We start from the raw sequence: 25,924 nt of genomic DNA, 5'->3' as shown, positions 1-25,924 counted from the left end.
ACATAAATTAAAGCAGGTTTAGCCATATGCTTTTTATTTCTTTATGTATAATGTTTTTACTAACAAGAATAGGTCACACCAATAAGAGGACAAGTTATTATTATGGTATTTCTTCAGGATATTTGTTTAGGTTGCAACAAGTCTAACAGAGTGGGACTTTTGGGATTTTCCATTCACAAGAAAATAGGTCATAATAGGATATACACTCACCGGCCACTTTATTAGGTACCCCATGCTAGTAACGGGTTGGACCCCCTTTTGCCTTCAGAACTGCCTCAATTCTTCGTGGCATAGATTCAACAAGGTGCTGGAAGCATTCCTCAGGGAGTTTGGTCCATATTGACATGATGGCATCACACAGTTGCCGCAGATTTGTCTGCTGCACATCCATGATGCGAATCTCCCGTTCCACCACATCCCAAAGATGCTCTATTGGATTGAGATCTGGTGACTGTGGAGGCCATTTGAGTACAGTGAACTCATTGTCATGTTCAAGAAACCAGTCTGAGATGATTCCAGCTTTATGACATGGCGCATTATCCTGCTGAAAGTAGCCATCAGAAGTTGGGTACATTGTGGTCATAAAGGAATGGACATGGTCAGCAACAATACTCAGGTAGGCTGTGGCGTTGCAACGATGCTCAATTGGTACCAAGGGGCCCAAAGAGTGCCAAGAAAATATTCCCCACACCATGACACCACCACCACCAGCCTGAACCGTTGATACAAGGCAGGATGGATCCATGCTTTCATGTTGTAGACGCCAAATTCTGACCCTACCATCCGAATGTCGCAGCAGAAATCGAGACTCATCGGACCAGGCAACATTTTTCCAATCTTCTATTGTCCAATTTCGATGAGCTTGTGCAAATTGTAGCCTCAGTTTCCTGTTCTTAGCTGAAAGGAGTGGCACCCGGTGTGGTCTTCTGCTGCTGTAGCCCATCTGCCTCAAAGTTCGACGTACTGTGCGTTCAGAGATGCTCTTCTGCCCACCTTGGTTGTAACAGGTGGTTATTTGAGTCACTGTTGCCCTTCTATCAGCTCGAACCAGTCTGGCCATTCTCCTCTGACCTCTGGCATCAACAAGGCATTTCCGCCCACAGAACTGCCGCTCACTGGATGTTTTTTCTTTTTCGGACCATTCTCTGTAAACCCTAGAGATGGTTGTGCATGAAAATCCCAGTAGATCAGCAGTTTCTGAAATACTCAGACCAGCCCTTCTGGCACCAACAATCATGCCACGTTAAAGTCACTCAAATCACCTTTCTTCCCCATACTGATGCTCGGTTTGAACTGCAGGAGATTGTCTTGACCATGTCTACATGCCTAAATGCACTGAGTTGCCGCCATGTGATTGGCTGCTTAGAAATTAAGTGTTAACGAGCAGTTGGACAGGTGTACCTAATAAAGTGGCCGGTGAGTGTAGGTGTCATTATCAAGCTGTGAGAGATTGAAAAATCCCAGAGAACATCACTCATAAATTATTGTCATGTGTCACAATCAGAGACTGTTGATGAAATACTCCCTCCATGAACCACATTCCAATCATGTCTCTATCCAAACCAAGACCTTCACACAAGGGCTCCCCCACTCATGGCAACTTCTTAGTGAATGGCAGTTACCAAGACCCCCCCCCCAAACACACACATGCCCCCCTTCCATCCAAAGTCCTTCCTCACCTTTTTCAAAACATTAGAATAAAATCTTCCCACACTGCTTTTATCTCAGCCTTGACTCAGATTTAAAGCTCTTTCATTGCTCTGCTGAACAGTTACTGTTGATTGGTGGTTGAGGAAGGACACGAAAGCCCTGGGAGTATTTATAGAGACTCTCTCATTTACCAGAACAATAACAGCCCTCCCCCACACTGACTGGGAGAGAAAGAGAGAGAGAGAGAGAGAGAGAGAAACTAACTTTTAGTTTCAAGAGCAGAAAATGAGTGCACAGTTTCACCAATTCAGTTGAATTATAAGTTATCTGTCAGAGCCGTGGCAAGGATACACAAAATGATAAAAATATGGAAAACAGACTTCATACCTCAGTGATCGTGTGAAACGTGCAGAATGCCCTACAAACTTTGCTTATTCAATTCTGGTCGCAAAAATTTCCCCAGTGACTTAATAAGCAATGTTTCTAAAGAACCACATGCAACCCAGTGATGTAATGAGTTTTATAGGGGTGTGTTGGTGCTGCCCTTTTTCCTTGGTACCAAGTCATGTTGCTCAGCTTTTGGAAATTCATTTATTCCTTTACGATACATTAAGAGAACTTCAAAGTGCTCATCTCAGCTAATGTTGAACAACATGATGTACCATGGAGGGACTTTTTTTTTTCATTACGCTGAATCATTTTAGCTAGTCATAACTATTGCGCTTTTTTATTAATTTTTTATAATAAACAATCTGTTAGATTATGATTGTTCAAACTCCAACTGATAGATGACTAATGTTGCTGTTAGGAATCATAATTGGTCTCTCGCTTCTTCTGTTTAGATGAAATCTCTTACCATCTGAATAAATAAGATTTAGGCTACATTGTGACACTTCAAGAGGTTGTTTATCAAAATAAATACAGATAAATAAACAACCCTTTAAAACCATATCCCTACCATACAAAAGATATGTTTAGCTTTCATTAAATAAAAATTTAATAAAAAATGGAATCACTGTTCTTGTCACTTGTATGGTAATTTTAAGTGTATAAATAACAGCCAACAACTAAAAAACCGATGATACTGGTCAGACACATTAAGAGAATCCAGGAGTTGCATCTTAAGGCTGATTTATACTTCGAAACTATGTCGTCTGCGTAGGTGTTGCAGTGAACAAAAAGACGTCCCCGCCCCCTCCATAGACACTCTGCTGCACCTCTCCCAAATTGTAGGTGAACGCAGACGGAGCCGCAGACAGAAGACCGGCTTGTTTTGTTTGTACGACCGCAATTGCGGAAAACATCTCGTGAAGTTGGACCAGCTAGAAGAACGAGGTGCGCGAGAATGCTGGGACTCTTTTTCCACCTGGATCTCCGCTCTTTTTCACCGTGATGTCCCGCTGTTGTCGGACAAACTCGCCCTCACTTCCTCACCGCCTCGGCGTACAGCGCAGACCACGCTCAAAATTGAGCATATATCGAAAATGTCTGCATCAAGCTCACTGCGACACACTGCCGCGGGGAGTATAACGAGCCCCATTTACACTAGCCTTTTGAAATAGTGCCAAGAATGGTCCAAGCACAGTACCAAGATAACTGTTGATTGTAAATTAAATGCAAGTGAACTGGACCATGCCAGACACAACTGAACTGGGGCTAAATCTAGTACTAGTTCAACAGTAGGGCTCGGCACTGTTTAGTACTCTGATAAAAAAGAGCAAATGAGGAGACTGCATAATCTGTTATTTACAGTCAGCTGACTCATTTTGTGGGTTTTCCTGTGTTTTTTTTATTTGCAATTCACAGATCTCTTCAGCTGTTCACAACACAAACTTCTTCTCAGGTCATAACCAATAAATTACATCATAACAGTGTGGTGCAACCTGGGATAATGCGAGATCGAGGCTCCGAGAGTCAGACGGAGGACGCTATCCAGGCCCATAAGTTACAGAATGTTACAGGCAGCGCCATTATAATTCATGTAATTCCCACCTTGAGAGCTGTAGTACCGTGGACCGCCAATAGGAGGTGAGGAACTGTGCTAGAGTGATGTGTAAATGGTGGTAAGAACCAAGCTCGGCGCGGTTGACTGAATCAAGCTCGGTAGGGATCAGTTTTAGTGGGGTAATGTAAATGGGTTATTAGTAATTCATCAATTTTACAGCATGCAATTACCTCTTTAAGAAAAAGAGTATTGTCTACTTCTTTGTCTTTAAGTCCTATGTCTAGAAAGGTACCGGGAAGGTAGTGATTTGTTTTTTAAAACCTATAAACTAAGGTGTTTCAGACAGTTGATATGTATTACTGTGATAAAATGTGAGCTCTACCCTCAGTCGTAGCCCTGAGCACAGCCGCCTTATTGAATAACTTAATCTGTTTATACTCAGAAGGAAAACAGAATGTCGATTAAGACCATTTTCTAGGCAGCTAAGATTACAGCACAGTTTACAGAATCTTGGATAAAAAGAACTCTACTCCAACCGAAAAATATCTGCGGTTATTTTTGAATGAATTATAATTTGAAATAGCAACATTTAAGCAGGTATTAAATTTTATGTTCATTAAAGCCACATTTATGTAAAACATGTTTGTTCTTTATTAGTTTGATATAATCATTTTTTTTTTTGTAGAAGATCCCCATAATTAACAGAGAAAGGCTTTAATACATATGCCCCTGTGTAGCTGTGAATATACTAAAATAATACAACTTTTCAACATTTTTCTGACTTTGTTTATCTGATTTCAAGCGCTATAGAGCATTGGTGAAGTAGTGGGATGGGCCATTAGGAAAGCAATAGTTTTTAGATGCTCTTTGACCAAAACATTAAGCTCATTGACTGTCTGTGAGAACCATCATGTTCTTCCATTATGCCATTGTTGAGACATCTGCTAAGTTTCTTTTCTTCAACAAACTTTCAGAGTCAGGGAAAATGGTTGTTATCACATCACTTAGCAGACAGTTACCGTGTGCCATCTTCACTTTAATGCACTTCAGCCGAGTTTTTGCTTTAAAGAGATTTTGAGCAAAGGACCTGGTTAGAATAGTGAGAAATACATTTCTAGATTGAGTCTGTAGGCTTTATTGAATTCATGCAGAGAGTTCAAAGAAGTGGATGCTGGTTAATGTGCTTTGGATCATTTCCTAAAATTACACTCTATTAGGACCATCCATTTGATTGTTTGTTAATTAACTTATTAAATGCATTTAAGCACAGAGATAACTTGCTGAGGTTCAAACTGAGTATCATAAATGGGATTCAATGGGTAGCATGGCCAAACCGGTCTAGGTTTATGGATCCACCAATCCACATTTTTCACTGCTAATCCGATCCCAGAATTTGGGTATCTGCCAATGTAGATACCAGAGCTCCTTTTGCTGTTGTTCTCAATATGTTGTCACAGATGCTGAAAATTCTGAACTTTTTTTAAAGCTACAGTGTGTAATAATTACAGGGATATACAGTCAGAAATGTAATATATTATACATAACTATGTTATTTATCATCATCTACGAGCTCAGCCTCTTAACCATAATATTTGCGTTGCCTTAGAATTCGTTATTTATAATTACATAGGAGCGGGTCTCGCAGCCATGGAGGCAGACATCTTTGCGCTACGGCAGCGCAGAGCCAACAAACTAGCGATTGCGAGATCGCCCATTACGCTCGAAAGTAACTACGGCAAGTTGAGAGAGATGAACTGAGACGGTACTGAACACACAGACTAATGAAATACTATCTGTAAAATTATCTATGTAAACAAACCTCATCACTTGAGAAGGTAGGTGATGCGGACGTCGTGGAAGACATTTTGTCCCATAACGCTCGCTGTACTGTTGGGGGGGAGAAGCAGTGGGGGGGAGATGTTCAAGTTGCTGCGGTCTGCAGTCTGGACGTTAGATGTCGCTGAAAATTACACACTGTAGCTTTAAATTCTCATTGTGAAATCCATTCAGACAGTAGATATGACTGTGACCCACAGAAGAGATTAGCTTTTTTACTCAAAATCGAGGATAGAGAAGGATAGATGCTAGCCCTGGTTGGACACCGCCTCTTCCTGCTCTTTCTTTCTAGCTGACTTATCTGATCTACTGCCGTCCTCCTCCCTGTCTTCCTGCCTCTCCACAGCCTTTAGTGCTCTGTTGCCCTGGCAGGTCTCTCTGATCTACTGCTTTGGTCCTCCGCTCTCCTCCTGAGTTAGATCCGGCAAACTGCTGCATCTCCCTTGCTTTGGCCATGATCTATCTGATCTAGAGCTCTCGAACTGATTTCCGGCTTCACCTGTCTAAGCTCCATAATGGCGTCTCACCCTACCTCTGTTGTCCAGGTGATTTGTTCTCCAACCCAGGACAGCAGTGGCTCAAACCGGGTCACGGATAGGCGGAAGTCCCACTGAAAGCAACCGTCAATGTTAAGTATAAACATTCACAGTAACCTGGATTTCCTGACAGGAAACAGATTTCTTCATGAGTGGCGGAAACTGGGCTCTCTTCTGGATATTAGCAACCAGCTAGCAGAACAGCCAAAAAGGCAGACTGGAGACTTTCAAGCACAAAACATTACAGCACAGAGGCAGCCATTGGATTGGAAATGCTTGCGGGTTGAATTGGAATTTTCTTATCTGTAAAATACATAGGTATCCGAGCCCAATACCTATACTGGATCAGATGGGTATTGTTTTGGAGAACTTAGAAATAAAAGGCAGTACATAAAAAAGGCGGATAGGGTTAAGCGGTTAAGGTGATAAAATAGGGTTTAAACTAGCACCATAAGGTGTACCTAAAAAAATCCACAGATGGTGATCAGTTGCATGTCACTAGAATTAGTTTGGTGACTTCAGACAATGGGAAATGTCTTAATTGCTTCGGCACGTTGCACATAGCATGTGGTGGGGCAAAGTTCAATTACTAACGTTATCAAGCTACAAAACTGAAAGTTCTGAATGCTTCAAACCTTTGTGACTTTTATTTATTAAAGAAACACAGAGATATTTAGTGGAAAAGCAGTGCATATTGATTATATCATGTTTGATTGGTAGCTTGGAGCAGAGAGAGAAATTGTGAAAAAAAAAATATTTCCTGTTCCTATCACATCATCAATGTTTGATTTTTTTTTTACATTCTAATTTCCCACAAGCTGTAAGGAATAAATTTTATTTTGTTTTCACATAAAAGTAATTGTTGCATTTTATTAGAAAAAAAGATATGCATAAGACTTTCCAAACACCCTTAATAATGAATATAAGCTTTTTAAAGTTTCTAAATCAAGTCTACCTCTTGTTAGCACATAGATGCTTTATAAGTGTTTCCTCCTTATCTTGTTTCTCAAGCATTTGCCTCAAATAACCACTTCCAACCGAAGCACTCTCACTGCCATAAAATACAGACATTCATCAGATTGGACTTTGTAAAGATTATCCAGTATCTTCCACACAGATAGACACAGTGTCTATGATAGGATCATAAAGACAAGAAAAACATCTCTTTTTAAAAAAGCCATCTTTTGGAAACTGCAAACCCAAAATTTAAAATGTAAACGTAAATGTATATTTCACATGTATGGCTATTATAAAGAAAACACAAATATTACCATTATCACTGACTGAAAATGTGTTACTAAAAAGATGTGAAACAACGCAAGTCTTCATTTTTGCTTCAGAAGATAAAACTATCATGAAACTGTATGGGGCATTTATTTTCAGTTTTACAAAGTTTTATGGAGGTGTCTTTTTGTTGTTTGTCTATTTCTTTCATAAATATAGTCACGTGAAACTCTCTGGTGTCTGTGTTTCTTCTTGCAAACATGGAGCCACACCTACAGTATATGTCCTGACAGAAAGTCAGATATCAAGAGGCTGTAGGCAATGTTTGCGAAATCGCTTCCCCTAAAAACAATGACTACATCCAGAAAAGTGAATCAATCTATGGAGTAAAATCAAAACTGTTAAAACAGTAGGGCTATATATATTTTAAAGACTACAAAATGCAAAATATGAATGATGTATTTTCTACTTTTACTTCCACAATCGTTGCATAGCGAAAGTTCCATAAGCATTCAGCTTTAGACTAGTAAGTAAACAAACCTGTGCTTAACTTTTTTTCACATGGTTGCCTCTGAAAAATATTTTGACCCCCCCAGTTTGAGATACAATAGGAATACTCACTGATATCAAGACTACCTCTAGAAGAGTCAGAAGTTGCACAACATCCATAATATTATGTATTCAATACAGTTGATGCACATGCAAAATGTAGTGAACGTTGCATGGATGTGGTTTATCAGCAATTCTAACAGTTTGTCTTTCATTAAACCAGTAGCAAACATGGCTCTGTGCAACCTCCTTTTATAATAATTAACAATTCCCCACTACTTTTGCAACTACAACGTGCTCAGTTTGGTAGGTGACATTATTCCCAGCTTTGGCATCCAAGACAAATTGAACAGACCATAATTGGTTTAGGCTTATCTTTAAGTAGGAACCCAGCTGAAACTCTGCTCAAGGTTTCCAGACTACCTCTGGTTCACCATGTTAATGTCGGCATTTTCTTTGGAGTCCTTTGTAGACATTAAAAGTAAAGAGGTATTTAATAGTTTTTTTAATTATGAAAAACTTTGAAGTACCTTTTTTTTCCTATTTGATGAGCTCTCCCTCAAACTGATTAAGCCTGAGATTCAAGATTTTTACAATGAACATAGTTTAAAAACATTAAGATTAACAAAACCTTTATATTATGTGCAAAAACATAAACTAAATATGTTGAAGCTTTTTTTGTATCAGGAACCATTTTTATATTATTATAAAAGCTTAAAAACAGCAAAATCTAGACCAGTAAAGCCTGATTAGGGTGTTCTTCTGGGATTGCAGGTTCTTTAAACCAGTTTATAATATCTTATACTGTTTGTGAATCGCAGAGAGGATTTTCTTAGTTCCAGTAAAATATTTCTATTATCTTGTTTCATTCTCATGTCCTGAGTTGGATGAATCATCACTTCTTACCAAAACTGATGCAATAAATTGACTCATTTAAATGAAATAACTTTTTGATGCTATTCTTGACTCAAATAATTTTTAATCAAGCAAACCAAAAACTTTGATTCATTTCAATGTGTTTTTGTTTGCACTACCTGGTTGGGTGATTTTCTCAGAAGCGTCTCCACACCTGGGAGTGGCTTACAACATAGACAATGTCACCCAATGACAAACCTCTGCCTGTGGCTGCTTGTTTATGGACAAATTACCCTGACAATGGACTGGCTTGCTTAAACCAAAAGTGCTTTTATTCATTTGCAACAACAGGAGAGGGGTCATTGTCCTGAATGGAGCAATAAAGACATGAGTGCATGTGAGATATTGACGTGTAGACAGACCAAAATTTACACATAACCACACATGCTAAGACATGCCGAAAAACACATGTATGCATCCAGAGCCATGTAAAATGCATGATTGAGGCAAATGAACATCCAGGAGTGGCTGTGGTTACACTGCAGCCTGCAGCTTGAGTGGCTTAGAATAGCACAGAGGCTACATTCCTCTGCCCTCCCTCTGCAGCCAGCCAGCAGACTGCTGGGTCACATGTACTAACAGGAATCTCATGGATCTTAGAGATGGAGTGTGAATACACACACGAGGGTAACACGCTCACAACAAAAACACGTGTAATAAGGAGGTTAAGCTATCTATCTATCTATCTATCTATCTATCTATCTATCTATCTATCTATCTATCTATCTATCTATCTATCTATCTATCTATCTATCTATCTATCTATCTATCTATCTATCTATCTATCTATCTATCTAGAAACAACAGAATGAAAAAAACAACAAACAAATGTATTGTCCCACAATGGTTCTGCTTTTTGCAGCCACAAAAAGATTATAAAAAAATATGAAACTGTATTGCTGAATATTAAAAGAAACCTGAATTATTAGTTTTTAGGCATGTACTTAAAAAGGTCAAGAGTGGTGTGATGTCAGGAGGCAATTTGTTTGTTATACAGCCATTGGGTCCAGTGACTGAGAACGCCTGTTCACTCCAGTGTTTGGACCTAACTAAGAACTTTTAACCAGAGCTGGTTTGTGCACCTTACGCCCCTAGCTGTGTACTGAACATACAAGAGCAGAGGGGCAGGACTATTAAGAACTTCATGAAACCCTTTGAAATGTTGCGGAATTGTTGCATCAATTCCACATCATCATTCAGATCAACATGTTGCATTCTAACCAGTGTAAAACAGGCCTTTAATCATCAAGGTTGATGAGTAAGCTACTCTCTGTGTCATTTTTTTAAATTTTTTTGTAACATGACCAATCCTGGGAAGCTTCACTACTGTTCCTCTTGTTTTCTCCAGTTGTGGGTAATGACTCCAAATATGGTTCGTCAAGTCTTAAAAACTATTTTGAAACCCTTTCCAAAATACTTCTTTAGCTTTGTTTTGAGTTATGTCTGGAAATTCAATGGTAATATATATATATATATATTTTATGCAGGTCCAGCGGATTCCATAACAGTCTCTTCCCCACTGCCATTAGACTGCTAAATGTTGTGTAAAAAGGGTTATTTTATTTATATATTTAAAAAAAATTATGTTAGAGCTGTAAATATACAGTCATATATTTATTTTACTATTTTTATGTAGTTATTAATGTTTTTCAAGGTCCCACTTTAAAAAATGAAATTGTCTAGAGCTTTTTTCAAAGAAATTTCTTTTTGTTTACATTTGTGTATACAAATTGACAAAATAAATCTAAGTCTATCTATCTATCTATCTATCTATCTATCTATCTATCTATCTATCTATCTATCTATCTATCTATCTATCTATCTATCTATCTATCTATCTATCTATCTATCTATCTATCTATCTATCTATCTATCTATCTTCTAAAGGGAAAGAGTGAGGTGGAGGGTATTTAAATTAACCAATGTTTCCTTAACTCTCCAACGGCCCCTTTTTTCTCTCTACGCCCATGCACAATTATATCAAGTAGGGCCAATAGGAACAAAGAAGCGACAGCGCCGAGGCTCCACCTCCCCTCTGACTTGCCTTCCTCTGAGCTTTTTAGATGTACATAATCCCTGAGTTGACCCAGAAAATAGGCAGTCGTTTCAAGATCTGATGCGCTAGTCTTTTGTGCGCACCGTTCCCTACTTTGAGCATGAAGTGTAACCCCGAGGAAACCGTCCTGTAATCCGGAGGAGCTTCGCCTCGCACAGGGAAACTCAAGTCGCGCAACTTTGAGAAAACGCAGCGGACACTGGTGAGCGATACATGTTTATTTTATTTTTTAAGAATCTGTTTATTTGTTGTGAGGAAATGTGGATTTTTGATTTCGCTCTTTGATGGTTTCAGGGACTCGTGTTCCATTGTTTGTATTCCCTTGTTTCAAAGTCGCTTATAACAAAACGGAAATATAGACTCTTTATTTTGAATAAAAAAACATTGAAACAGATTTAGTGCGTGGGAAATGGGATAAATAAACAATAATATCCCAGGGAAATATAAGCACTATTTTAACTGTTATTGCACGCCTCGTTTGGTTTTGTGGTGATTCAGCTGTTAGATGTGTTGCACGATGTCAGTGTTCTTTGTTGCAACCTTACGTGCGGGAAAATCTAACAGATCCCCCCCCCCCCCCACCACCACCACCACCAGCTGTCGTGCATATAGGTGGGATTTAAGAAGCGGTGTTTAAGGTTTAGGATTTTCCTCCATTTGAAAACGCGCCCAGCCTATGTTAACCTGTAATTTTAAACCTGGGCGTTATTTGCTTTGGCACAAAGGGGGAAAGCGTTTTTTTTTTTTTTTTTTTTTTTGAGAATCAAGCGCACCACCAGGGTTTTTCTGTGCTCCTCCGTAACCAGGCAAATATCCAAGCACATGTTTTGTTCCGCTATGATGTCCCCCATTAAAGGAAACGCACTAAATTAATTTCTGAAGGAGTTTTCTTTTTTTCCCCTTAGTCTCACATAAGATTAAAACATCCAGTCTTGCAACATTGTTTATGTTCACTAGATGGCATCACATCTAAGTCCTAAACCTGTTATGAGACAGTTTTGCTCTTCCTAAATGACACTGTTTTATGTCCATACGCAGGAGGCATGGCAGATCATATGATGATGCCCATGAATCACAGCTCAGCAGGCACTGGTCTCCACGGTTACAGGATGGGCATGAATGGCGGCCTGCAGGCAGGTCACCAACAGCACGCCAACCAGCAGGGTATGAGGGCGCTTCCCAATGGCCAGATGATGCACTATGGAGGCAACCAGGCCAGCATGGAGGCTGCCATGAGGCAACGGCAGAGCATGGTGGGCGGGCCCATGAACGGACAGCTCAACGGGGCCCAGATAGGTCATCACCAGATGACCTCTGGTAACATGATGTACAATGGACAGCCTCAGCAGCAACAGCAGCAGCATCACCACCCTCAGCAGCAACAGCAGCATCACATGCATTCACAGCAGCATCAGCATCAACAGCAGGCGCCACATCAGCAGCAGCAGCAGCAACAACAGTTCATGAATGGAGGGTTAACGTCTCAGCAGCTCATGGCCAGCATGCAGCTGCAGAAGCTAAACACCCAGTACCATGGACACCCACTGGGACCTATGGGTGGGAACCACATGGGGCCTACAAACCAGTACCGCATGAACCCAGCTCAACTGGCTAGCATGCAGCACATGGCTGGGCCCGCGTTAGCCCTGAACGGAATGGACGCGGACATGATTGACGAGGACGTCCTGACATCACTGGTTATGGAACTGGGCTTGGACCGGGTCCAGGAGCTACCAGAACTCTACCTGGGCCAGAATGAGTTTGATTTTATCTCAGACTTTGTGAGCAAGCAGCAACCAAGCACTGTCAGCTGCTGAAAGGATCTTTGTTTGCAATGGCCACACTTGGAGGAGGAGGAGTTAGCATTGTCCAGGAAGAATGGAGAGAGGCAGTTTGTTTGGTTATGATTTTATGAGCAAAGAACCGTACAACTAAAGTTGTGGAGCTGGGTGTGCAGGAGAGGATTCTGGATATCCACAGCTTGTGTTTAGGTTGTGGTTGGAGATGGTTTCTCATCCTGGACATGAATGTAACAAAGAAATCCTTAAAGCCACTGAACAATACTATGACACTATGTAGCCTCTAAGTCTGGACTCTGTGACAGTTTACCAGTAAAAAAAAAAAGGTGTATTTATTTATTCCTATCTGAGAAAACTGATAAATAGAAGAGTCGCCTTCGCTGTTTTGGGATCCAATTGGTTTTTATGATATTTTCTTGAAAACATGTTTGTGGAGGAATATGAAGATTTTGGATCTCTGCCCCTGAACTTTTCCTGTTCTGTTTGGCTTAATATTGAAATTAGCTCATTAAACAAAGCAATGCTCATTTTCTGTTTAATCACAGAAGTGATAAAGTGGTTCATTAGAATGCACACTTTCAAGAAAACTGGTTAATGTTTGGTAAAGTGTGGCCTTTTAAAGATGTAATGTTCTCAAAACAAAATCTACTGCTTGTACTGTATGAAGCTGTATAACTCCAACATGTCCACACTATTTGTGTTCTATTGGAGATGTAGAACCGCCTTAATCATGCAGATTTTTATTTATTGGTTGTTTATATTGTTCCAATACTTTTTTTTTTTTTTTTCTTTTTGTTTTGGGGGGTGGTTTTTGTGAAGGGGGTTTTTGACGATCAATAAAAATGGCCTGGATAGAAGTGTGGCCTGCATTTTAATTCATTACATAACTCTTCCCTCAGACAGCAAAAATCAAGGGGAGTATGGGAGTTTGAGATTTATCACTTGTCTTGGCCTCAAAATCTACCAGATCCACTTTGCATGTAACTTGGTGACAGCCACAACAAAAATATGTTTACAGTTGATGGTGGTTAAAAACTAAATGTGAACCTAAATTACAATATCTCCAAATTGAATTTAGTCTTTCCCAAGTCCAACTCTTAAGTGAAAATGGAGTACTTGCCACAAGCACTAGTTTCTCTACACTCCCTGAAGGATTGGTGCACTTGAACTACTTGTCTTTTTACCTGCTGTGCTATTTGACTCCACATTATACATTGTTAATTTTGCTTTCTGGTAGGATTCTTTAAAAAAGGCAATCATTTGGCTCATAATGCTAAGAGCCAATGTTGGGTTGTTTTGTTTCTTTGCAATGAGTGAGCCTAAGTGGCCAGTTATTAGCAGCGGTACTTGTACTACTGTTTCAAAACTACAGTTCTAGAATGTAGACGGTTCGCTGTTACTATCTTGAGCTTTTTCAGCTCAACCAAAACAATTTTCTATAATTCAAGACCGGAAAATTAAGTGGGAGGGTGATGTCTGTAGTAAATCTATTTCGGTCATGTTTTTTTTACATTTTTGTTCTATAATTTCAGCTAAGGACTTGGATTCCTTTTATGGCCAAAGTATATAATTTTGTATTGTCTTATATGTCAAAGGATAATACATTCATACGCACTAAAGGTTATAGGGCTTTTGAAAGGGAAATGGGCCAACAACAAAGATCTTGCAATGCACTTTCCACTGGTCACGAGGTACTTCTTCAGATTTTGTTGTCCTGTTAAGCAAAACCTAACAGAATGTTTTGTTGCTTTTAAAGCTTAATCTTATCGCAATTGGAAAAAGCAAACAGTTCCAGCACATGTCCTGATATATTTTAGCAAATTCCAGGCATTTACATTTGTTTTGATAAGATAGAAGGGCTTCTGTTTTTCTGGCAAGCTTCCCAAGGGACCTTTTGTAGATGGCCTCCAGTGGTTGTTAGACTTGGTGAAGAACTGCAGCTAAAGTTTTCAAGAGTAGGCTTTGTTTTATGTGGCGTTTTTCTTTCTCTTTATACCTTCCTTACCATCCTGAAATGTTGAAAGACAGCCAGTCTAATTGTCAAGGGCTTTGAAAAATGTGGAGCATTCATTTTATATATCAAAGTGGAAGGACAGCACTGTTAGTGATGCTGCTAACAGATTTACCTTCATCTAATGGAATATCAGGTTAAAAAAAAATTCAATATTTGCCACTGAATATAACCTTGAGGAGTTATATTGTGAGGAGTTGGTAATTATTTTTCCTCTATATTTAGCAAGAATGAAGATGTATCTGAGTTGAATTTCTCACTGGACATGTTGGGCAATTATACCCAGATTGGATTTACCTTTATTTGAACAGTAACTCTGCTGATGGCATCATAAAGTAGGTGATGTGATAAAACAAAATTAGTTTTGTTAAGAGTTTCAGCAACGGAAAAGCAAACTGAAAAAGTTTAAGAGATTTATTATTGAAAATGGTATTGCAAACAGCTCTAGCCTACTCAAAACGAATAGTTAAAAGAGTCTATTGGCTCTAAGATGTAGGTGAACACAAAGTTTTCACTGTTTTAAAGCAGCAGCCAATAAGCCTGCTGTCCAATTGCAATCTCAGACACACAACCATTCTGGTATAATTGCATTCATTGTAAAATGAGGTTAAAGAGACTTTGTGTAGTAGCGGAGCTGCTGGAATGGTTTTGTGACTCCAGGCTGTGAAAATGCTTGATTGAGGTCATGTTGGGAATGTCATCAGCATGGTTAGCTTTTTCCACACTGTCAACAGAGGCATCTTTAGCGGCGTCGTGAGTAACAAGAGGGGAAATGAGAGCAGCTTTGTAAAAATAGTGCTAGCTGATTGCTCAATTTTTTAAACTCAACTCGCCTGTTAAAGCAAACCCCTTGGCTCAATTATCCACTTGTGCTGATAGCTGGAGGGCTCGGTTTGAAAAGTGGTATCGCTGATGACAGACAGTGAGATGTGTTTGACTAAGTGGAGGGTTTGATTTAAGTAAAATGAACATGTTTCTTTCTTTAGTCAGACATTGACAAGAGAATGGCTCATAAGTAGGCCAACAGTCTTGGCACATTGCTCATTGACAGTTGCAAGCTCTTTACCCAGTGCCAATCTGGTGAGATTGTCCTTTGGTTTGCTGGCACACGTAATACTCTGGCTCCTTGTGTATCTCATAATTGTATGTTATTCTTGAGCTCTTTGTTTTGCCCCAATTAAATGCTGAGCTTTTGTATCTTGGTTGTAACTCCATGGGCAAAAACTGTTAACTACGTTGAACAACCCTGTTTGCTTTCCCAATCCCTTGTTATGACTGCTACTTGCTTCACCGAGGCCAGTCTAGACGCAGGCTAAGCAGGGTGGGACGCATACAGTTACTTGTATCTTTCTTTTTCAACCCACCCACAGCAACTGCTCCATACATCAGCGTTTCTTCCTGTGGTTGCTTGCTGCTGTCTCTGTATAAGTCAGAAACCCAAAAGCCACATACTTACAGAAATACTCAATGAAAGAAAGACGTACAATAAGAAAGGGAGAGGAGAGAAAATGTAAGAGCTTATTAGAAATTAGCTAGAGGGGTTTTTTTTTTTCATCTCTGCTACCTGGGGATTTTTTTTTTCTCTGGGTTTTTCCCACAAAATCTCTAGGACTCCAGACAAAGTACTTCTCTGAACGTCTTCACAATGCAGTTTAACATCAATCTTTCTCTCAACCTCAACAACTGAGCATTTTCTGTAGCTGTGTATCAAGTACTGCTCAGTTTTTCTCTTTTCCAGGCTGTGGTCCAGCTGGTGCCAAGCCTGAGCTCACGTTAATCTCCAGCCCTGGCGCCAATGACGGATAGGTGGTCATTTACTGTTGTCACGCATGGCCAGGTCTCCCACATGTCCACACACACACTGAATCTGGGCACAACCTGATCAAACAGGCTAACAGGGACACCTCAGTATCAGTGTGTATCCAGGAGAGAAGAGAAAAGATTTATGTCACATCTCAGCTCACTGAGATCCCTCCTTTTACCTGAGGTGTTAGAGATAGGCTTACTTCAATACACCTCTAAATGAGGGATGAAAGAGCATTTAGATTGTGTAAAGTGATTTCTTAACAGTCAGTGTGATTCAACTTAGCAACCGCTTTCATTATATTTCCCCAACACCAATCGGAGAATTACTTTAAAGGGGTAAATACAAAGGAAATTTGAGCTATATCAAAGAGATATTATGCTTTGTTATTAAGATAAAAAAGGTGACCACAGCACGTGTTCGATCTTCCCTACTTTACCATGGAAGCTAAGAGGTCTTTTTTTTTCTCTGTTTAAAGATCTTTTCATTAACCTTGTCTGCGTGTTTGAGTTGGCAGGGGGTAAATAAACAGCAGCTCCCTCTGGACAGGCAGGGTTCATAGAGTGGACATGTTGCTCAAGCCGTACTTCCTGATTTTCTAGCTGAACAGTCACCTTGTGTGTCTCCTTGACATTTGCTCAGATTGTTGGGGTCTTGCCTTTTCTTCCCTGAAAAGGATGCAGTGATCTGTTTTTAATCCATTATCGCACATGAAGGCTCTGTATCTTATCATCTCAAGACGTGCAGTGCAACAAAAACATGTTTGTACACTTACAGATTTTTCTTTTTTGTAACACTAAAATAGTTCAAATCATCTTGCAATTTGCACCAAAAAGATGAGCAGAATATATCAAAATACTGTTTACAAGTATTACTTTAGTTATTTAGGGATTAAATGATAAAATCCCATCCAGCCCAAGTTTCTGCATGTGAACACCCTTTTTTAATTGAGTGTGCTTAAGATCATTGATCAACTCGCTTCTGAGCTTTAAGTCAAGTTGATGAACAAACATTTTTTTCCATTATTTATAGTGAGTTGTGCTAGAACTGAACCTCTGCTGAGCTAAATGAGGGGATTGAGCCTTTAGATTCAGGGGTGTTAGAGAAGAGATGCATCTAAAGGTTACAGGATGGTAGCTCTAGAGGCCTAGATTGAAGCACCCTGTGTTAGATAGTGTATAACCACGAACATTGAGCTTAGATAAAGAAAATTAGACCCAGAGTTATCTAAAACTAGGTTTTTGGCGTTTTTGTTCTTCTTAGACCTCCCAGATGAGTCGATGGTTATTTATTTAAATAGTTTTGGTAGAACACTCATGCAAAGGAATATTTACTTCTAAAAAGAAGGACTTTTTGTCTCCTGTTTTCTTCATTTTATTCACATCAGGACAGGCTGTGTTTCTTTTTCTGATATTGCAGACAACTTCTTGCTGCTAGATAGGTTTTAGAATTGTTCAAATCTTTTGGACAGACACCAATTAGGTCAAGTTTTAAAAAATATTACAAAAAATGTGTTTTATCAAAGGAAATTGATGATATAACATGAAGACAGTTACTTTTTTACTGGGTATTTTGGATAGCTAATATTTTTCTTTAATTTTCTTTCTTTTGATTCAGTTTTTTGATTGCATTTCCTAACTGTGAAGGTCTAAGGTGCTTATTACTTTTTCACTCCACTGTAAACCCAGTTATTTCTCAGGGATATTTAAGGTTCTTGAGCCTTGGCAGTTAAATAAACAACTGATTGTTGCATGTTGGGGCAGATGACATAGATGTTGCCTAGTGACTGGGAGCTCCTCCTCCAACCCCCGTACCGAAATGTGGGGTTGAGCGTATTGTCAGCTCTTTGAAGTCTAAGGGAGGTGGTGTAAATAATTTATTTGCCTTCGCAACAGCTGACACTTCTGAGTCTGGCTGGCTAAAGCATCAAGGTGTCCTAGCAATGTTAAAGGTGGTAAAGATTAAATACTTGAACCTTTTAAAATAAGATGGCTAAAACAGTTCCGGAGCTGCAGTTTCGCAACAGCGACAGAAAGGATATTTAGCCTGTTGCTACAGATATTACAAAACACAAGGAGCCTGATTGTGATCAGAGTCATTCAACCACTAAAAAAATCTCAAATCTTCTTTTTTAGAAGAGAGTAGTCTCTTTGTATTGCAAAATGAACATATAACGCCTTTCAGAAACACAAGTCTTTTATTTAGCCATCTTAAAACCAGTCTTTATTTGTATTCTGTTTGTTTATTTTCAATTCAGTTTATTTACATAGGGCCAAGCCTATAGCAGCATAACTATAGAGATAGCTCAGGATAACCCAAGCTAACTATAAGCTTTATCAAAAAGGAAAGTTTTAGGCCTACCCTTTAAAGTAGACAGGGTGTCTGCCTCACAGACTGAAACTGGTAGTTGGTTCCACAGGAAAGAAGCCTTAAAACTGAAAGATCTGCCGCCCATTCTACTTTTAGAAATTCTAGGAACCACAAGTAAAGCTGCTGATTAAGAGCAAAGTGCTCTGTTAGGGACATAAGAAACAATCATATCTCTGATATAAGATGGAGCTTGGTCATTTAAGGCTTTATATGTGAGAAGGAGGATTTTAAATTCTATTCTGGATTTAAAAGGAAGCCAATGAAGAGAAGCCAGGATAGGAGAGATGTGATCTCTCTTTTTAATTTTCTTTAGAATTCTGGCTGCAGCATTTTAAATGATTGACTAACATAAAGCTCAACTGCAAAGAAATAATCATTTGAATTTCCTTTTCTTTCTTTAAAAAAAATATATAAATCTGATATGTGGTGTACATTTGCATTCAATCCCCCTGAGTCAATAATTTCTAGAATCGCATATCTCTGATCACAGCTGCTAGTCTTTTGGGGCATGTCCCTTCTAGCTCTCTAAATTTGGATGCCTAGGTTTTTGCCCAACAGCTCAAGACCAATCAAACTGGATAGGAAGCATCTGCTGACATTAGTTTTGAAGTACAGCCTGAAATCAATAATAGAATTTAAGTTAGGAATTTGAATGGCCAATTGTGACTGACAATTATGTCCTGATCATTAACCTTCTTCCGTAGTTGACTCTGTATCCTAAGGATAGTTGCCCTGATGAACGCTTAACATCCTTCCACCTAAAGTTAATTCCAGCTTCTGGTTTTCTTCCAAAACTTCCTTGTATTAAACTCCATCCAGCCTTTCATCAGCTCTGATCAACTTTCCCATTTTTGAAAGGAAAAGCATCATGCTGCCACCACCCTGCTTAGCAATTAAGATGATATTTTCAGGTTGATGTACTTTTTTTCAATTTTATTTGACCCAAAATGATTTTTTTTTAAAGTGAGCATCAATAATTAATGTTACTGATGTCATATTAATAAGTAAGCTCCATATCTCTGTCTTTCCACACTCTGTACGTATTTTTGCTTGAGCTCCAGCACTGCCAGTTAAAAAATATAATTTTGATGATGTCTCTATGTGTATATAAACTTTAAAGTACTCGACACAAAACTAAATGCAGTATGCAAAATATGCAACAAGAGAATCGCAGATGGAGATGAAACAATTTGCAACTTAATCTGAACTGAAGATGAAGAATGAACAGCAGGTAATTTTGTTTGCTGGGATGAGATAGCCGACTTTAGCTAGCTTAATTCATTATCAAATTAAAGTTGCACTGGTTGTGATAAATACAGATTTAAAAACAACACATATTCATGTTTTTTTTACATTTGATATATAATTACTTTTTTTCATCATTGAAAGGACTTGGAAATTTAAAGTTTCAGAGTTGGGTCTTGACTTGAGTTCATGTCTTGACTTAAAAGTCGACTATGAGTTGACTCCCATTAGTTGAGATTTGACTGGCGACTTAATGACAAAGACTTGAGATTTGCATAAAGATGAAGTGGTTCTACCTCTGGGCCATATGTAAGATTATCTGAAAACAAGGCTGAATGCAAAAGAAGCAACATCTTAAAGATACTTATGAGTAAAACATTTTCAGAAGGTACGAACACTTCTGCAAGACAATATGTTTCATCAGACGGTAATAGGGAAGTTCAAACTGTTGTGTTCATGTCCTGTACTCTCTGGAAAAATTGCATTTGACCTCTTTAAAGCCAGCTGGGAAATTATTTAGGCCGACTCTGGGGAGGAAGATTCATAGGGATCAAATGGAAACGAGCAGTATTAGCACAGTTTATGTTCTGTACACAGTGTCTTTGTGAGCAGGGCTTAAAGCCTGCTTGCTAATCTGGTGGTGACAGTGGCGAGCACATGCTACCAAAGGCCGACTACTGAGCGATGGGGGGTGGAGTTACAATGAGCAGCTCTTACAAGGCTTGTTGAATGTTAACCTGCAGGCAAAATTGATGATGTAACATCAATGTGTCTATTACAAGGGAGAGGCATGTTTCACATGATGCTGTTGTCTATTCACATTTCAGAAAACTTTAGAAATGAGTAGTTTCACCAATTTATATTTGCTTTTTAAGATTTCTTTTTTTTGCAGGGGGACTGTCTCTGCATCTGAACATAGAAACAGGTCTGCTCTGGTTTGTGAACAATAGGTTTCTGGGCTTATATAATTTACACAATTTACTCAACTAGTGCTTCTCTAAAAAACAAACTGAGAGCCACTCCTTTAGAGCATAAAAAGTCTTAGTGTCTTAGGTATTGAAACAAATAAACAAAGGATTAGTCAAGACTTTTGTAATGTACTTTGTGGCCTCTAGAAAAAATCCCTGGTGCGAAAAAAAAAAAAGAAAACTACATTATCAGACACGTCTTTTTATAATAATTTTCTAAACAAATAAAAAATCTGTTTAAGGACAGAGTTCAGACCCACCTTACTTTAGAAAAATATCTCATACAAAAGAAAACAAATCATAGAAAAATGTTTGGTCCCTTATATTTTTCTCCAGTTCGAGTTCTTTTGCCACACATCAATTTTCTAAAATTACAAAGTAGGACAAATATAAACTTTGGATATACAAAAGGCAGTCTAAAATTATGACTTCATTTAATATGCGAAAATAAAAAATGATTACACCCCTTGTTCAATCATAATTTGCGATTCTCCCCTAATTTTAAAATGGATGGTGGAAAGGCTGAGTTAAAACTCAGGAACCACACCCAGATATTAGTTCTGCCAGAGCTGCAGAATCAAGAAATGACCTAAATAAGAACCTGTCTGACAATGACAGTTAAGAAATCTCTAAGAACAAATGCATCAAGCTACAATCAAAGGAAATTTCAGAAGACAATAAGAAAAATGTCTTTGACAATAATTGTGCTACAAAGGATAACAAAACTGTTTCTACGAATTTAAGATAACCAAAAACTCAGACATACACACACAAAAGATAAAAAACATGAAACCTTAGGAGTGGCCAGCCTATCAGAATTACTCCAGGAACTGGCAACCACGGAGAATTTCAAAGATTCAATTCAATAATACTTTATTAATCCCTGGGAAATTCAGGTAATAAACATTGCTAACGCAAAAAAGAAAACAGTTCCTTACATTACCGAAAAACATCCAAGTAAAATATAAGAAAATCTTTTATTTGGACTAACAGGACAAAAATGAAACATTGTGAAAGCTGAGAAAGTCTAATATATAATCCTAAATATGAAAGAAAACATTCCAGTCAAACATGGTGATGGTAGATTGATGATCTGGGGTTGCTTTGCTGCTGTTTGAAGACCTGGGGAACTGGCTGTAAAAAACAATACATTCTACAATCTAACAGAAAATCTGAGGTAGAATCTGCACTTGGGTTATACAATTTCTTTCTTTGAGTGGTTCAGAACAAACTTAAATTCCTGCACAGACATCTAAGATTGGTGTATTGCCAATTATCTCAAATGCTCGATGACAGCTGTTGCCTCCATATGTGGCCCAACCAATCAGGTTTATGTTGCATTTATGTTTAGATTGTATTTTCACCCTTAGTAAATGCAATAATATGGGTTTTCCCCACATCATTTTGGATAGGAAAAATAATTACATGTAATGAAAACAGCAAAACCTGCAACGGCATGAAAACTACTTTTTAAATAAAGAGAATAGAACAACAAAACAAAGAGGGAAATAGAAATAATAAGAATATGTCAACCAAGATTTTACCAAATAAAAGTTACTATATAATCAAACAAAAAGAAAAGATTGATAAAGGACTGAAAAAACTTGATCGCCTTCCTGTGTTTGCGTCCATAAAAATTTTATGGAATTTCTTCTCAACCAGAGATAGGCTTTTGAAATGAGCTTCTTGTTTTTGAACCTTTGTTTCTAATGGTCTGCAGAAAACAAGTCAGACCTGATGAGGAGAAAGTATGGCAACCTCTTTGCCACAATGCAACACCTAAAGTAAAGCCCTGAGAAAGTCGTTTATCTTTGTCACAGCTATGCGTGAACTGCAAGCCCGCAAGACTTCCTTTTATACAAAGCGAAACTGTTTTGATGTTTCATATACTGTCTGACAGTTAGGCAATGACTGTGGTGGATGGAGGAGCTCTGTAGAACATTAATGGTAAATACTAAGGGCAGGATTTCCCCAAGTATCACAATATCTCACAGTAAAAAACTAAAGAAATGAGAGTGGCAGCTGACCAAAGAAAAAAAATCCCTCTTTAATGTTCGGAACTAAACAGAAACCTGACTTTGCATTCTTCACAAAAACAACAAGCACCACAAGGAGCTGTTACTTCTATAAAAAGCACAAGACACTGGCTACTATTACACATCAGCGGGCGCGTGCATCAACCACGAGCGCTGGGCTCGTCACATGTACCAGAGCATAACAAATGCAGCACAGATTGTGTGTGTGTGTCATATGCTCAAGGATACACAGACATGCATTCATGCTTCTGACAGTAACAACCTTGGTCACTGTTTTCAGCATTGTGTGGTGCACCTTCCTGTTTTGACTCAGCGGGTGTGGTTGAATTCTTCTGTTAGCAGAGTTGCTTCACTGGAAGTTATACTTTGGACCACATGCTCAGTGATCTAGTCATTTATGGACAAAACCGACCTTCCAGTTGTCAGTTTGCTTTTAAAAGGATGATGGGTGGAGCTTACTTTGTTTTCACATCATGAACCCAGTTCGCCTCACGTACCTTTCACAAGTCTTACGCCTTTGAAACCTTTTGATATTTGGCCACATTACAACAAGTAAACTGTAAACAAAAGGAATGCCTACAAATCGGAAAAGGCAGGCGTGCTGTTGTTTTCAGCCACCCTCAGTCATTTCTTCAGTAGAATTTTGCATTCCTGGGTTTTCCCCATCTACATAATTCTGCCTTGTCTTCTTTTCATAATGTAATTCAAGCATAGATTGGACAAATGCCATCTGTGATGAGGAAATTGCCAGCCTTCCCACATATTCTGAGTTAAGGGCTGGTTATTCTCCCGCTGCAGTGTGTAGCAGTGTGCTAGTCGCAGGTATGACTCAGATATTTTTGACTTATGCTCAATATTGAAGCGTGGTCAGTGCTATGTTTATTCCACACCACAACGCAAAAGGGGAAAATCACAAACCAGCTGTGGGTCTAGATACGGCCGAGGTGGTGAGGAAATGGTGGCAAGTTTGTGCGACGGAGGGACATGAGGGCGAAAAAGAGAGGGGATCCAGGTGGCAAAAGGGTCCCAGCGTTCTCGTGCACCTCGCTCCTCTAGCTGGTCCAGCTTCACGAGTTGTTTTCCACAATGGCAGTCATACAAACAAAACAAGCCAGTAAGGTACCAAACAGGAAATACGCATGAGTAGAGTGGATGTAGGTTTGACCAATCAGAGGCCTCCTTTCTGCGGTCCCCTATAATTTGGGAGAGGTGCAGCAGAGTGTCTGCGGAAGGGGCGGGACGTCTCTGCGTTCATTGCGACACCTACGCAGACGGCCTAATTTCAAAGTATAAATCAGCCTTTAGGTTAAGGTCTGGACTTTGATGGCAGTTCCAAAACAAGTATCCCTGCAGTATGATACTGCCTCCACCATGTGCGACCGACAGTTTTGATGTTTTTATGGTAATTTACAGCGTTAGCTTTGAGTCCCTCTATGGTAAAGACTTTAGCAACTTAGTCTTCGACTAATTTGGGGATCTGTGGTAGAATTGCACTTGTGTCAAGACAGATATCTGGTGTAAATACTCTGAAAGTTATAAAGACTTGCTGTGGCGACACCTGGGCCAAAATGACACAATATGCAGCTTTAGCTTTCCATCCCACATAGCATTAGCAAGGCTCAAAAATTGGATTATTTGCCCTAATTAGAGCATCATAGTATAATTTCCCTTCACATTTCTGTTGGTTTCATTCTGTTACTATTTCATATTTCTACAGAATAGAACCAATAATTGTCCTGTTGACATTCATAAACCTGAGATGTTGATCTCTGCAGCTCAGTCAGAGCTAACACTAGCTCTAGGAGTATTTATCTTCTTCCCAACCTTGCTATTGAAGTTCGACAGCCATGATGGAGCAGAAGAGAATCTAAGGAATATTAAAATCTACTTTATTTACACATTACTTCTATAGAATGAACTGTAGGTCAGGGTAATGGGAGCTGAATACAAACACACTAAATAAAATCTCAGAAGCAATCCTTTTGCAATTGTAACAGGAAATGTAATGTTTCAAGAGTTAGGAATACTTTTAAAAACAATGTACTATATGTTGCTACCAGTTTAAAGCAATTAAGTCTTATAGGCCATTTAATCAGAGGATAATCAATAGAACTAAGCAGGGTTGTAAACACCCAAGTTTGCTAAGGGTATATAAAAGATAATTGGAAAACCCACCCAGAATCAGCGTAACAAGCAATTAAACAATTTAAATGAGTCGTGAATCTATCATGAATACCAATTAGGGAGCATGATTGCTTATGTCTGCCCTTTTCTTATTTTTTAGAAGAATGGCTTGATTGATCAAAGGGGGGAAAACAATCTAGTTGAGCTTAAATCTGATTTCCTTCATGTAGAGTGGCCTGAGAAGTTAGGTCTGCTGTAGGAGACATCCCAGAGATACAAGACAGAGAAGCTCACAGGCCAGAGTTGATTAGTTTAATTCAGAATGAACCATCGCAGTGGAGTCCACCAACATACAGTTTAAGGCCATTAATGCTGCTATGCATAGAAATATGCTAAAAACTGTTAGTTCAAGTTGATAGACCTACTATACAAACATAAAATGTTATATCTTTAAAATTGAGGAAATGAAAAGCTCATTATCCCGTTTTTATTTTCATCTTTTTAACAAGAGTAGATGGGGTCTGCGTGGTCATAAACCCTTTAAACTTAAAATCTTCAGTTGAATTAAAGAAAACATTCACAGGGATGGGCAGCCGGATTGTAAGATTAGTATGAAATAAGTGGATTTTTTAAAAGCAGTACCTTAGACTCAAATTATGTTCTCCATCTTGAAACAAGCCTAAGGGGGTGCTTTAAATAGCAAAGAATTAATGAAACAACATAGTTGCAATCTAAGTGAAGCACTGATAATGGAGAAAACTGCACGAAACAGTTACATGGAAAAAATATCAGATCAAGCTGAGATTACCAGATGGAGAGATGGCCACCCAAGGTAGAACAAAACAGAGTAAAAAAG

At 38.8% G+C, this 25,924-nt stretch overlaps 1 protein-coding gene across 1 annotated transcript; it reads left to right on the top strand.

The window, feature by feature from the left end:
* The first annotated feature begins 10,704 nt into the window (after window positions 1-10,704).
* Window positions 10,705-13,367, top strand: cited4b (Cbp/p300-interacting transactivator, with Glu/Asp-rich carboxy-terminal domain, 4b). Its single transcript, XM_038307136.1, has 2 exons — window positions 10,705-10,913; window positions 11,750-13,367. Exon 2 carries the CDS (start codon window positions 11,755-11,757, stop codon window positions 12,526-12,528), a length of 774 nt encoding a protein of 257 aa, XP_038163064.1. The 5' UTR covers window positions 10,705-10,913; window positions 11,750-11,754; the 3' UTR covers window positions 12,529-13,367.
* The last annotated feature ends 12,557 nt before the right edge of the window (window positions 13,368-25,924 follow it).

The sequence above is a fragment of the Cyprinodon tularosa genome, unplaced genomic scaffold, assembly GCF_016077235.1.
Source record: "Cyprinodon tularosa strain WSP-4 unplaced genomic scaffold, ASM1607723v1 ctg60, whole genome shotgun sequence".
Classification (NCBI taxonomy): domain Eukaryota; kingdom Metazoa; phylum Chordata; class Actinopteri; order Cyprinodontiformes; family Cyprinodontidae; genus Cyprinodon; species Cyprinodon tularosa.
Note: the sequence above shows the minus strand (reverse complement) of the source record. Positions and strands in the feature narration are given on the sequence as shown.